The sequence below is a fragment of the Chiloscyllium punctatum genome, chromosome 16 (genome assembly GCF_047496795.1).
Source record: "Chiloscyllium punctatum isolate Juve2018m chromosome 16, sChiPun1.3, whole genome shotgun sequence".
Taxonomy (NCBI): domain Eukaryota; kingdom Metazoa; phylum Chordata; class Chondrichthyes; order Orectolobiformes; family Hemiscylliidae; genus Chiloscyllium; species Chiloscyllium punctatum.
In genome coordinates, this window is record NC_092754.1 from 29,864,721 (window position 1) to 29,878,842 (window position 14,122).

General features: G+C 47.3%; 1 protein-coding gene across 1 annotated transcript; it reads left to right on the forward strand.

Moving 5' to 3' along the window:
* Window positions 1-861: 861 nt before the first annotated feature.
* Window positions 862-13,892, forward strand: LOC140486851 (leucine-rich repeat-containing protein 38-like). The gene is made up of 2 exons (XM_072585903.1): window positions 862-2,600; window positions 13,582-13,892. The coding sequence occupies exons 1-2, from the start codon at window positions 1,910-1,912 to the stop codon at window positions 13,827-13,829; spliced, it is 939 nt and encodes a 312-aa protein (XP_072442004.1). The 5' UTR covers window positions 862-1,909; the 3' UTR covers window positions 13,830-13,892.
* The last annotated feature ends 230 nt before the right edge of the window (window positions 13,893-14,122 follow it).

The window sequence follows — 14,122 nt, forward strand, 5'->3', positions numbered from 1 at the left end:
TTAAAGCCAAATTGTGCTGAAAAACATCCATTTATAGCAGAACCAACTGTACTGTCCAGCAGGACTCTCTGGTTTCCAATCAGGAACCCAACCCAGCTTGACTTTTCCTTCCCCTCACTGAGCTACAGGTGCTGAGGCCAACTCTGGCTTCACCAATGAGGCTGGCTAACTCAATCCACATTCTCCAAAGTCAAAACTGAGGACGCGCAGCCACAGAAGATGTTCGAAAGAACTTCTAGTTGATAATTGCTTCATCCATCCTTCCAACCCTCACCCCCAACCTGTCCAATGTGCGGACACCTTACTTACCCTACCTGAGCCAGGTTAAACCACACAGGGCATGTAATTTGGTGAAAGGCCCTATACAAATGGCACAGCAGGCAGTGACTTGGATAGGTTTTGTTTTGGATTGGCTTTTTGTTTCTCTCCAAGCCCGCCCCCCAGCTGAAGTAGGTTGAACGCCTCCTTGTCACATTGCTGTTTGTAGGATCTCGCTGTGCGCGCGTTGCATATCCCCCATATACACGGGTGGCCAGGACGCGTTAGGGAGGGAATCCCCGGACGGTGCGAAAAGGCGCTAGAAGAATGCAATTCGACCGCGTCCAGAAAACATGTCCCTTTTGTCCGATCTCTGTAAATATTGTTGGTTGGTTGGTTGTGTTTCGACCCACTGTCGGAGGGGAATTATAAACCCTGCGGTAGATATGATCCCTTATCAATGCAATCTATCACCTAAAGCTCTGTGTGTGTGTGTTTGTGTAAATGTGGGAAGGTTGTGGAACGGGACTGACTTTCTCTTCTCCCCCGTGTCCTGCCGGATTTACTGTTCCCAGTTGTCCTGAAGGTGCCTCGCATTTCCCTCCTCTAGTCATCTCTCTCTCTCTCTGACTGCCTGCTCGCTCTCTCTCTCTCTCTGACTGCCTGTTATCTCTCTCTCTCTGACTGCCTGTTATCTCTCTCTCTCTGCCTGCTCGCTATCTCTCTCTCTGACTGCCTGTTATCTCTCTCTCTGACTGTCTGCTATCTCTCTCTCTCTGACTGCCTGCTATCTCTCTCTCTGACTGTCTGCTATCTCTCTCTCTCTCTGACTACCTGCTATCTCTCTCTCTGACTGCCTGCTATCTCTCTCTCTCTGACTGCCTGCTATCTCTCTCTCTGACTGTCTGCTATCTCTTTCTCTGACTACCTGCTATCTCTCTCTCTGACTGTCTGCTATCTCTTTCTCTGACTACCTGCTATCTCTCTCTCTGACTGCCTGCTATCTCTCTCTCTGACTGTCTGCTATCTCTTTCTCTGACTACCTGCTATCTCTCTCTCTCTCTGACTGCCTGCTATCTCTCTCTCTCTCTCTCTGACTACCTGCTATCTCTCTCTCTCTGACTACCTGCTATCTCTCTCTATCTCTCTCTCTGACTACCTGCTATCTCTCTCTCTCTCTCTGACTACCTGCTATCTCTCTCTCTCTCTCTGACTACCTGCTATCTCTCTCTCTCTGACTACCTGCTATCTCTCTCTCTCTGACTACCTGCTATCTCTCTCTCTCTCTCTGACTACCTGCTATCTCTCTCTCTCTCTGACTGTCTGCTATCTCTCTTTCTCTGACTGTCTGCTATCTCTCTCTCTGACTGCCTGCTATCTCTATCTCTCTCTGACTACCTGCTATCTCTCTCTCTCTCTCTGACTACCTGCTATCTCTCTCTCTCTGACTACCTGCTATCTCTCTCTCTCTCTCTCTGACTACCTGCTATCTCTATCTCTCTCTGACTACCTGCTATCTCTCTCTCTCTCTGACTACCTGCTATCTCTCTATCTCTCTCTCTCTCTGACTGCCTGCTATCTCTCTCTCTCTCTGACTGCCTGCTCTCTCTCTCTCTCTCTCTGATCCAATTTCTCGCTCTTTGATCTGACCATGCAGAGTGCAGCACTGCCTGCACTCCCTCAGCATGACCCAGGCGCTGCCAGTGCTCTGTGCCACCCTGCCATGCCTTCATGCCTTGCTTTGTACCTGCTGCCGCTCCTCTTGCTGTGTTTGCCCGTGGTCAGGGGATGCCCAGGGGGCTGTGTTTGCCGGGATAGCCACACCATAGACTGCAGAGACCTGGGACTCTCGGAGCTTCCAGGAGGCGCCTTCCCGCTGGTGATCAGGAAGATCCTGATGAGCAACAACCGGATCCGGGAGATCCCCACCGACTTCTTCATGTACCACCGGGACCTGGTCTACTTGGACCTCAGCAACAACTCGCTGTCCAGTATCGCCCAGGGCACCTTCAGCAGCACCAACCTCATCTACCTGGACCTCAGCTACAACAACTTCGCTCAGCTAGCGCCGGGAGCGTTCAGCTCGGCGCAGCGCCTCATCATGCTGCGCCTGGGCAACAACCCCCGCCTGCGGAAGGTCGAAGACGGAGCCTTCCTCCACCTCAACCTGCTGCAGGTGCTGGAGCTGAACGACAACGCGCTGGAGGCCCTGAGTGTGGCCACCCTCCGCTCCCTCCCCTCCCTCCGCACCGTCCGCCTGGAGGGCAACCCCTGGCTCTGCAACTGCACCTTCGCCCAGCTCTTCCTGTGGCTCAGGGCGAACGCTGAAATCCTCGCCACCGGTGAGTGCCGTCTGACTGTCCTCTTCCCCCAGGTGCCCCTCCTTCCTTCCCAGGAATGCCCATGGTCCAAAGCAAGGAAGCGGAGGAATCCACTGGGAATGCACCCTTCCTGGATCACAAGGCTGGAGCATTTTCTTTGTTTGAGGTTAGACCAGGGTCGAGACCAGCCCCAAGATTCCTGATGAAGGGCTTTTGCCCAAAACGTCGGTTTTCCTGCTCCTCGGATGCTGCCTGACCTGCTGTGCTTTTCCAGCACCACTCTAACCTTGACTCTAATCTCCAGCATCTGCAGTCCTCACTTTCGCAAAGATACCAGCCCCAGACTCCTGATCTACCAGCAGCCCATGCACATGTGCTTGGACAGGGCAGAGGGTCTTCTCCTGCCTCTGCTCCTGGGCTTGGTCATACACAGGTCTAGGCAGTGGGTAGTGGAGGGGGTCACTATATCTGACTGTCTGCCCCTCTTTCATGGTTACCTCTGTGCTCAGGTGTCCCTGGAAAGTTCACTGGCCCGGTAAAGACCTTTCGAGACCAATGGGTACCACAGGGGCTGGAGTGCATCATCACCTGGCACGGTGGCTCAGTGGTTAGCACTGCTGCCTCACAGCACCAGAGACCCGGGTTCAGTTCCCGCCTTGGGCAACTGTCTGTGTGGAGTTTGCACATTCTCCCCGTGTTTGCGTGGGTTTCCTCTGGGTGCTCCGGTTTCCTCCCACTGTCCAAAAAAAAATGTGCAGGTTAGGTGAATTGGCCATGCTAAATTGCCCGTAGTGTTAGGTGAAGGGGTAAGTGGGTGGGTTGCCGTTCAGAGGGTCGGTGTGGACTTGTTGGGCCGAAGTAATCTAAAAAACCCCAGACTGCGTTACTTCAATGTTGTACATTTCCACTTCCTGATGTAAGTTTCTGTTCAACTTATTTCATTATAGTGCCCCATCTGTACAACAGGGCAGGGAAGGCCATTTTGTGGTTCGGTGTCCTTTCCTCTCTCCCTGGGAGTCAATTAGCTCAGTTGGCTGGAAGGCTGGTTTGTGATGCCAACAGCGCGGGTTAAATTCCCAGCCCAGCTGAGGTCACCCACGAAGGGTCAACGTTCTCACCCTTGAGGTAAAAACAATGACTGCAGATGCTGGAAACCAGATTCTGGATTAGTGGTGCTGGAAGAGCACAGCAGTTCAGGCAGCATCCAAGTAGCTTCGAAATCGACGTTTCGGGCAAAAGCCCTTCATCAGGAATCACCCTTGACACCTGCCTGAGGTATAGTGACCCTCAGGTTAAAGTCATCTGTCTCTGATGAGAGAGTGAGACTATATCGACTTCACGTTTTATTCCTGGGCCAGGAGCTCTGAGTTTGATTCCCTCCTGCCTCCGTCACATTAAGGCAGGACAGGTTTTAAACCTAACTCTCAGAAGGCAGAGACAGGACAGGTAGGGTCCTCAGCTTAGGATGAATTAGAACTTGAATTTGAATTGAATTTATTGTCACATGTCCTGAGGCACAGTGAAAAGCTTTGTCTTGTGAGCAATACAGGCAGATCACAGAGTTAAGTAGTATAGATAGTAAATAATAGGTAAACAGCGGCAAAAACAACAATACAAGTACAGGCGAATGTTAAGAGTTTGTGAGTCCATTCAGTATTCTAACACAGTCGGGTTGAAGCTGTTTCGAAACTGGCTGGTGTGTGTGTGTGTGTGTGTTCAAGCTTCTGTACCTTCTCCCCGATGGTAGAGTTGTAGAAAAACATTGCCAGGGTGGGATGGATCTTTGAGAATGCTGGCAGCCTTTCCCTGACAGCGGGCCTGGTAGATGGATTCTGTAGATGGGAGGTTGGCCTTTGTGATTGGCCAGGCCGAGTTCACCACTCTCTGTAAAATAGATGCCCTTTAGTTCCCCCTGAAACAAGAAGGCGCAAATGAGAATGCATGCTGCATTCCACAAGTCCATTGGAAGAAGTTTAACAATTATAGATAGTCCTTGATTAACCTGACAGTTAAATTCCTGAAAATTGTTGTGTTAATTGAAACTGCACTATTCTCATAGATAGCCCTGTAAATATTCAAGTTTACCAGAATATCAAATGAGTACAAGGATGTTGCCAGGGTTGGAGGATTTGAGCTATAGGGAGAGGCTGAACAGACTGGGGCTGTTTTCCCTGGAGCGTCCGAGGCTGAGGGGTGACCTTATAGAGGCTTATAAAATCATGAGGAGCATGGATAGGATAAACAGACAAGATCTTTTCCCTGGGGTGAGTGAGTCCAGAACGAGAGGGCATAGGTTTAGGGTGAGAGGGGAAGAATTTAAAAGGGACCAAAGGGGCAACTTTTTCTCGCAGAGGGTGGTACGTGTATGGAATGAGCTGCCAGAGGAAGTGGTGGAGGCTGGTATGATTACAACATTTAAGAGGCATCTGGATGGGTATATGAATAGGAAGGGTTTGGAGGGATATGGACCAGGTGCTGGCAGGTGGGACTAGATAGGGTTGGGATATCTGGTCGGCATGGACGGGTTGGACCGAAGGGTCTGTTTCCGTGCTGTACATCTCTATGACTCTATGACTCTTAAATCCTTGTAAGTTGAAGACTACCTACAGAAACATCAATTCATAGATGTCCCCGTCAGCAACATTGGGATCAGTAGTATAACTAAAAAAATCAATCTTAATGAACTAATATTCATTAAACCATTAGAGGTTGGGAATTCGCCAGAGGTTCTGGGGAAAATCAGGTTATTATTAAATGCTTATTGAATATTGAAGGCAATGTCACCTGTGTCCACCTGTTTTAGCCTGGTGAGGATTAAGGAGACAAATCTGACCTGCCATTCACTTCACCTGTCTGAGTTCCTGATATGTTCTTTGGAGATTCCCAGATGGTTTGGTTGCAGTACAAGGTTCAGTGACTCAGTGGAATTCTCTTGCTGCGCTACCTAATTTGGAGACAAGAGTGGGAGTAGGGTTATTTACTTTGGACTCAGCACCTTTGGTTTGAGAGGTGGTGAGGGCACAGGGCTGGTAACCAGGTTCATGGTGACCACTTCCAACCCCGCTGAGTGCATGCATATATGCGTGTGTATATGTGTGTATGTCTCTGTTTGTGTGTGTGTATGTGTGTACATACGTGTACTTCGAGTGAGGGCATGGTCAGATTCAACTGTGGTACTTCCCAGAGCTACCTAGCCTGCTTGTTCTTACTGGCAAAATTCACAGAATGGCTTCAGGCACTTGACCAGTTTCAATAAGACAATAAGATAAAGGAGCAGAATTAGGTTGTTCGGTCCAGTAAATCTGCTCCACCATTCAATCATGGCTGGTATGTTTCTCAACCCCATTCTCCTGCCTTCTCCCCGTAACCCGTGATCCCCTTACTGATTAAGAACCTGTCTATCTCTGTCTTTAATATACTCAGTGACTTGTCTCTGCAGCTTTCTAGGCAAAAGTGAGGACTGCAGATGCTGGAGATTAGAGTTGAGAGTGTAGTGCTGGAAAAGCACAGCAGGTCAGGCAGCATCCGAGGAGCAGGAGAATCAATGTTTCGGGCAAAAACCCTTTATCAGGAATGAAGGGCTTATGCCTGAAATGTTGATTCTCCTGCCCCTCGGATGCTGCCTGACCTGCTGTGCTTTTCCAGCACTACACTCTTGACTCTGCAACTTTCTGCGCATGGAATAGTACCTCAGCAGCTTCAAGCTTTGAACCGGGTTCCTGTTTGACTGCAAAACACATTCAGCCAACTGAACAATGTGGCCGTTGGCTTACCCTGAACTTTCTGACCCAGCCCTTCAACCCATTTAGGGAAATAAATGCCCAGGTCTCCAATACTGCCGAGGGCACCAAGATAAAGGGCTTCCACAGGTTTGTCCAGGTACTTTGAAGGAATGAGGCACAGGGTTAAAACCGAATGCTTTACAGGATTTGGATAATATTTCCGGTCAAAGTGCAGTAATGGGAATGTTATTGGACTAGTAATCCAGAAAAAGGCAGTGGAAATTAATTTCAGTCAATAAATCAAGAATTATAAGATGAGTCTCAGTAAAAGTAGCCATCAAACTATGATCCATTGTCACAAATATCCAGTCACTGATGTCCTTTTAGGAAAGGAAATCTGCCATCCTTACCTGTTCTGTCCTATGTGTGACTCCAAATCCACACCAATGTGCTTCACCCTTACGTGGCCTCTGAAAAGGTCTGGAGAGTCATTCAGTTCAAGGGCAATTAGGGATGGACAACAAATGCTGGCCTTGTCAATGACACCTACATCCCATGAAAGGGTTTTTAAAAATGAGTTGGAGTTCTAGGATGTTAATCTGGTGTTAACATTTTTCCCCTCGTTCTTGCTCTTTACTAACTATAGTGGCAGTGCACATGTATGTTAATATGGCTATTCTTTCCCCCATTCACCCTTCTTAGGGGGAGGGTAAAATGCTAGTGCGCAGTTACTTATCCACGTGAGGCAGGAGGGTTACTATCAGCCTTATTGGGTTCAGGAAATCAGCCAGAGTTCTTGTTCCTGATTGTTAACTAGTGATCAGGTGGAAAGTGATTCTTGTGTGTGGGTATGGAGCAAGAACAGGATCAGGCTAAATGTGATGCAGTCCCCAGGTGACCACCATGTTGATGTTCACGGCCTAGACACATATGCAAAGATTAGACATTTGGCTAAGGTAACCCTATGCACAAGCAAGTTTCCAGCTTCTCACACAGTGAGACACCCACCAACCATTGGCTAAATGCTGTAATAGTGGAATGAGTCCCTTGGTATGTGTTTGGTCCACTCACCGCATTGCTAGCTGGGCCAGCATTTATTATCCATTCCTAGTTGCCATTGAGAAGGTGGTGGTGAGCTGGTTTCTCGAACTACTGCAGTAAACCTGCTGTGGGTCGACCCACAATGCCCTTAGGGAGGGAATTCCAGAATTTTGACCCAATGACACTGAAAGAACGACAGAATATTTTCAGGTCAGGATGGTGAGTGGCTTGGAGGGGAACTTGCAGTTAGTGGTGTTCCCATGTACATGCCACCGTTGTCCTTTGAGATGGAAGTGGAAATAGGTCTAGAAGGTGCTGTGTGAGCAGCCTTGGTAAATTTCTGCAGTCCATCTTGCAGATAGTACACGCTGCTGCTACTGAACCTCAGTGGGAGTTGGAATGGATGTTTGTGGATGTGGAGGCAATCAAGCGGGCTGCTTTGTCCTGGATGGTGTCAAGCCCCCTGAGCGATATTGAAGGTGCATGCATCGAAGGAGGTGGGGATTTTTAAATCACAGTCCTCAACTTGAGCCCTGTAGATGGTGGACAGGCTTTGGTGGGTAAGGGAGGTGAGTTACTCACTGCAACTTTCATAGCCTCTGACCTGCTCTTGCAGCCACTGTGTTTATACAGTGAGTCCAGTTCAGTTACTGGTCAATGGTAACCCCCAGGATGTTGATAGTGGGGGATTCAGTGATGATAATACCACTGAATGTCAAGGGGTGACAGTTAGATTGTCTCTTCTTGGAGATGGTCAATGCCAGGCAGTTGCATGGTGTGAATGTTCCATTCAATGCTCTCTTGGGATGCTAAATTGACAGGGAGATGGGAAGGCTGGCCCTGAGTCATCCCATAGACTAAATCAAGGCAGAGGAGTGGAGGTAGCAGGGTCATCAACCATAACCCCCCCACCCTTCCCCCACCTACTTAAATACCCCTACCAAAACCTGTCTCAAAGGGAGAGCTTTAGATTCCATCCCGTGCTTACATTTTGGATGTTCTGAGATGGGCTAAAATTGGAGCAATTCCTAAAATAACATTGTACAGATTGCAGTCTTCTTATTGTGAAAGAGTGAAAGGAATTTGTTAATGGTTATTAATGAAGGAACTCCAGAATTAGAAGAGAGAGTTGGGGTGAAGGGTGGTGTGTGTATTCCAAACCAGGTTTTTAGTGAATGAGTCACCCAGTTTACACAGTTCCTGAATTCACTGGAAAGGAGGATCAGGATAAGTATACAAGGGGCTCACCAGCACTTTGATCAAAGACTAATTGCAGCCCCCAAGTGCAGGCAGAAATCAAAGGAGCCACCTTAATGCAATCCAGCCTTTGCTCACCATCTATATTTTTGAGCAGAAGTCCGAGGACACTGAGACCTTCTGAAGTGGTCTTGCTGCTGTCCTGGATGAGACAAGTCAACTCAAATCAGCACGGGAGCAAACTCCACACTCTGTCCTGTGTGGCCCGGTGACTTACCCTTCTGAACAGCTGACATCCTGAGTGGACGTTTGCTCAGCACTTTGCAAGCACTCACACACTATATGTAGCTCCAGGGAAAAAAGAAAGGTAATAGTAGAAAATGTGTGGACTGTCATTTAATATTTTCAATAACAAAGCACAGTAATGGATGCAAGAGAACATTTATCTTGTCTAGACAATGACGTGAATGAATAATGAGACATTAAACAGCAACATTTAGTGGAGCAGTTAATGGATTGATGCTTGGATGAGTGAAATGAGAGTCAATTAACTGGATGAGAGTCCACAAGGGTATACACATTCTAACAGGATAATCAATAAGGAGATAAATGACTTTATCATTACCATTTTGCATTGATCAAGGTGAAGAAGGGTGTCAGTCCTGGGGACATGAGGATTTCCAATTTAAGACACACTCTTTAAAATAAACACATCAAAACAACAACTTGCAACTGTGTAGAGTATTTAATAGAATAAAGCATTCCAAGGCGTCTCAGAAGCACTGTAAAACAAATTTTGACTCAAAGTCATTGAAGGAGTTATTAGGACCAGTGACCAAAAGTTCCATTCGGTGGTCTTCAGGTGTTGTTAAAGAAAGAGAAAGACAGAACCCCCAGATGTTAGTGTTCTGGGAGATGAAGACATGGCCATTACTGTTTGAGCAATTAAGATCAAGGGTGTTCAGGTGGCTGTAACTGAATGATTGTAGGTGCCTGCGGGATGTTGCAGGGCTGGAGGAGGTTACAATGATAGTGACAGGTGGGACAGTGGAGAGCCTTTAGAATGAGAGTGACAATTTTTAAATCAGGACTTTATCAGGCAGGGAGCCTGTGGGTCAGTGAGCACAGGGGTGAGGGATCTCTGGGACTTACTCTAAGTTAGAAGCTGCAGAGTTCTGTAAGAGCTCATGAAGGTGAGAGGCCAATCAGAACCACATTGAAACAATCAGGTGGGATCTTGTGGAGGTGACAGAGTGAGCTGCCATCTGGGAAACTGTTGAGAGACTCACATTGCTGCCTTTGGGGAAGACCTTCCAGAACCACAATCCAATCAGGCAGTAGAGAGGCCGCCCTTGACCCTGTGGGGGATGGGGGTTGGGGGGAGTGGAGTAGGGAAGGGGGAAGTGTGCTGCAGAGGTAACCCCCTACTGAGAGCTTTAGTCCAATTAGAAGCCAGAGCTGCAGAGGTGCTGATGGCTGGTGCTGGAATGTCAACCACGTCCAATATACCTGAAGTTTAGACTTAGACTTGGACAGGCACAATTTCAGGAGGCAGTCCCTCATGTATGGAGGATTTTACAGAGCCGCTGTCTCTGGGAAATGGTCAGGAGCGAGCACTCCCATGATTCTAATGGCCGCCCTGCAGCAATTTGATGCTGGACCCAATGTTAATTGCTTTAGCCTTTTGCCTTCGCTCATGTCAAATGTGCCCCAAGTAACCATTCTCTTGTGTGATGTTTAGAAAATAAACATCCCTCAGCTGCTTGGTCATGGTGGGATTGGAGGGGTTGGGTGACATGTAATGCCCACTGATTGGGCAAAGGGGGCTGGTTAGCAACGTTGGGTGTGCGGTTGGCTTGTGATACAGAGCAATCCCAACAGCTTGGGTTCAATTCCTTCATTGACTGAGAGTACCAGAAAGGAATCTCCCTCTCCCCTCACCTGAGGTGTGGTAGCCCTCACCACCAGTTGATTCTTTTTCCTCCATTGTGTACAATTCTGGTCACCATAGTACAAGGAGAATGTGGAAGCTACATAAACAACTTACCAGGATGTTGCCTGACTTGGAGGGTATTAGCTGTGAGGAGAGCTTTGACAAACTTGGTTGGTTTTCACTTGAAGGGTGATAACTGATAGAATTTTACAAAATTATGAGAGGCATGGATAGACAGAGAGTCTTTTTCCCAGGGTGAAAAAGTCAATTACTAGGGGGCATAGGCTTAAGGTAAAAGGGAGTAAGTTTAAAGGAGATGTGAGAGGCAAGTGTTTTGCCCAGAGGGCGGTAAGTGCCCAGAATATGCTGCCAGAGGAGGTGGTGGAGGTGGAATCAATGTCAATGTTTCAGAGACATCTTGACAGATATATGAATAGGCAGGGAAGAGAGGGAAATGGACCGTGTGGAGGCAAAAAGCTTTTCGCTTAGAAAGGCATCATGGGTCAGCACTGTCTTGGTGGGCCGAAGGGCCTATTCCTGTGCTGTATTGTTCTTTGTTCTTTTCTTTAGTTACTGAATGAGAAAAGCTTCTATCCTGTTGCCATGTCCAGGTGTTTAGAGTATCTGATGGTGGGAACAATGCACTGGTTTGTTTTTCCATTGAATGTGATTCTCCTAACCTGACACTTTGTGTGTTCACATTGGAAAATGTCAGAATTAGACTCAATTAAGAGTCAGTCAACACTTGTTGGCAGATCAGCTTTCACTGAAGCGATGCCTTTAACCTCTTCAGATACAGGTGCAATTGAGAAAGATTTTCCCAGTACCCTGTCCCACATTTTCCACTTAACTTTCTCATTTTTTTAATATGCTCCATAAGCAATCAAATTTGCAAATATAAATATTTACCCAGAGAATTAACTTTCTGATCACTTTAATGATGGTGTAATGCAATTGATGTGAGAGAGAGAGGTCCCTCCCATGGGCAGCACGGTAGCTCAGTGGTTAGCACTGCAGCCTCACAGCGCCAGGGACTTGGGTTCAATTCCAGCCTTGGGCGACTGTCTGTGTGGAGTTTGCACATTCTCCCCGTGTTTGTGTGGGACTCCTCTGGGTGCTCTGGTTTCCTCCCACAATCCAAAGATGGTCAGGTGAATTAGCCATGGTAAAATTGCCCATATTGTTTTCAGGGATATGTAGGTTAGGTGCATTAATCAGGGGTAAATACTGAATAATTGGGGAATGGGTTTGGGTGGAATACTCTTCGTTGGGTCAGTGTGGACTTGTTAGGACGAAAGGCCTATCGTGCAGGGTTCCCTGATTTGAGTAATATACTCAGTGCCATATAACTAGCACTGAGCAATGAAAGATTGTAGAAAACTGCCCAAGCCTGTCTATATAGATCCAAGACAATGGAGAGTGGCTTGGATACAAATCAAACTTACTACCTTCATGAGGAAACATCTCCCTCTCCTTCCTGGACCTTCCTGTCTCCATTTATGGTGACTGACTCTACATGGACATCTACTTCAAACCCACCTCTGCCCACACCCTTTCTGTAAAAACACTATTCCTTACTCCCAATTCCTCCACCTCCACTGTGTTTGCTCCCAGGAGTAGCAATTCCACTCCAGAACTTCCCAGATGGCCTCCTATTTCAAGAACCATAATTTCCCCGCCCACGTGGTCAATAATGCCCTCCACTTCCCACACCTCCGCCCTTGAACCCCACCCCTCCAACCACAACGAGGATAGAATTCCTCTGGTCCTCACCTTCCATCAAACCAATCTCCAGATGCAGCACATCATCCTCTGGCATTTCTGCCACCTACAGTCAGACCCCACCACCAGAGATATATTTCCCTCCCCACCCCTATCTGCATTCCGCAGAGACCATTCCCTCCACAACACCGTTAGGTCCACACACCCCCCACCAACCCACCCTCCACTCCCGACACCTTCCCTTGCTGCTGCAAGAGGTGTAAAAACTGCGCCCACACCTCCCCCCGTCACCTCCATCCAATGCCCCAAAGGAATTTTCCACATCCAACAGAGATTTTCCAGCACATTTAAACACCTCATCGACTGCTCTTGATGTGGTCTCCTCTATACTGGGGAGACAAGACACCTACATGCGGAATGTTTCAGGGAACATCTCTGGGACACATGCACCCAACAACCCTAATGCCCTGTGGCTGTCCACTTCAACTCCCTCTCCCGCTCCACCAAGGACATGCAAGTCCTGGCCCTTCTTCACCACCAAATCCAAGTCACTCGATGTCTGGAGGAAGGACGCCTCATCTTCCGCCATGGGACTCTTGAACCACATAGTATCAACATCAATTTCACCAGTTTCATCTCCCATCCATTCACCTCATCCAAGATCCAACTGTCCAACTCGGCACCACCCTCTTGAACTGTCCTGCCTGTCCATCTTCCTTCCCACCTATCCGCTCTACCCTCCACTCCAACTTACCGCCATCAGCCCCCACCTGCATCTATCCATTGCCTTCCAAGCTACCTTTCTCCCACCCACATTCTCCCTTCCTATAAATCTCTCAGCCCCCCTTAGCTCCCCACATTTCTGGTGAAAGACTTATGCCCAAAACATCAATTCTCCTGCTTCTTGGATGCTGCTTAACCTGCTGTGCTTTTCCAGCACCACACGTTTCGACTCTGATCTCCAGCATCTGCAGTCCTCACTTTCTCCTGAGTATTAATGCAGTAAGATGACAGTGGGTGAACCATCCCCCATTCTATCCTTCTCTGAGATGGTTTCACATGTACTTGGAAATTCAAAAGTCACAAGTGCCAATTTGCTATCTTTTGGATCAGGTCCTAATTTCCTGTTCTCAAGAAGCCATGAAGGTGGGAGTTTTGAGCTTTGTTATTGACACAATAGTAAAGTTAGTGTGTTTGGGAGGGAGGAGATATTAGAAATGTGGGCTGTTAGTGAACTTCTGGTGTGGGAGAGTCAGGAGCCAGGGAGTAGGTGGGCTCAGATACACTCCCTGGGCAATTCTCGGGACACAAGGGATTGAGGGCAGATTTGATGAGTTGCTGACATTTTGCTTGCTATATAAAAAATATCTATATTCATTTCTTCAAGGCTTTGATGCAATCCAATGTTCCTTGCCCAGGGATATGAGGAAGATTACACTCAACGAGTTATCCGACAACAGTTTCACAGAGTGCGAGTTCTCACTGACTCTGACAGACTACTTGATTATCTTTTTCTCTGGAGTTTGTGTCTCCATCACTGCCATTACAACGAGCTTCTTCTTGGCCAATATTGTTCAATGCTTCCAGAGACTGGGATTATTCAAGGAAAGTGATGATGATGAAGAGGATCATTAATAGAAAGAAACAGACACCAAATGAACACTCATCATTTTATTTCTATGTTTTTCATTTGAAAAGGAATTGTGTTTTTACTTAAATATACAGTTGCACATTATATAATGCATTGATTAGTAAGATATATGCATCTGTTGATAAAGATGAAAATATTAAAATGAATTTGTTTTTCTAGTTGAGGTTGCCCTCCATATATTTGAATGTAGGAACAAGATTAGGCTATTCAGCTTCTTAAGCCTATTCCTCTAACAGATTAATGGAATGATGGCCTTTATTATCTACAAGACTAGACA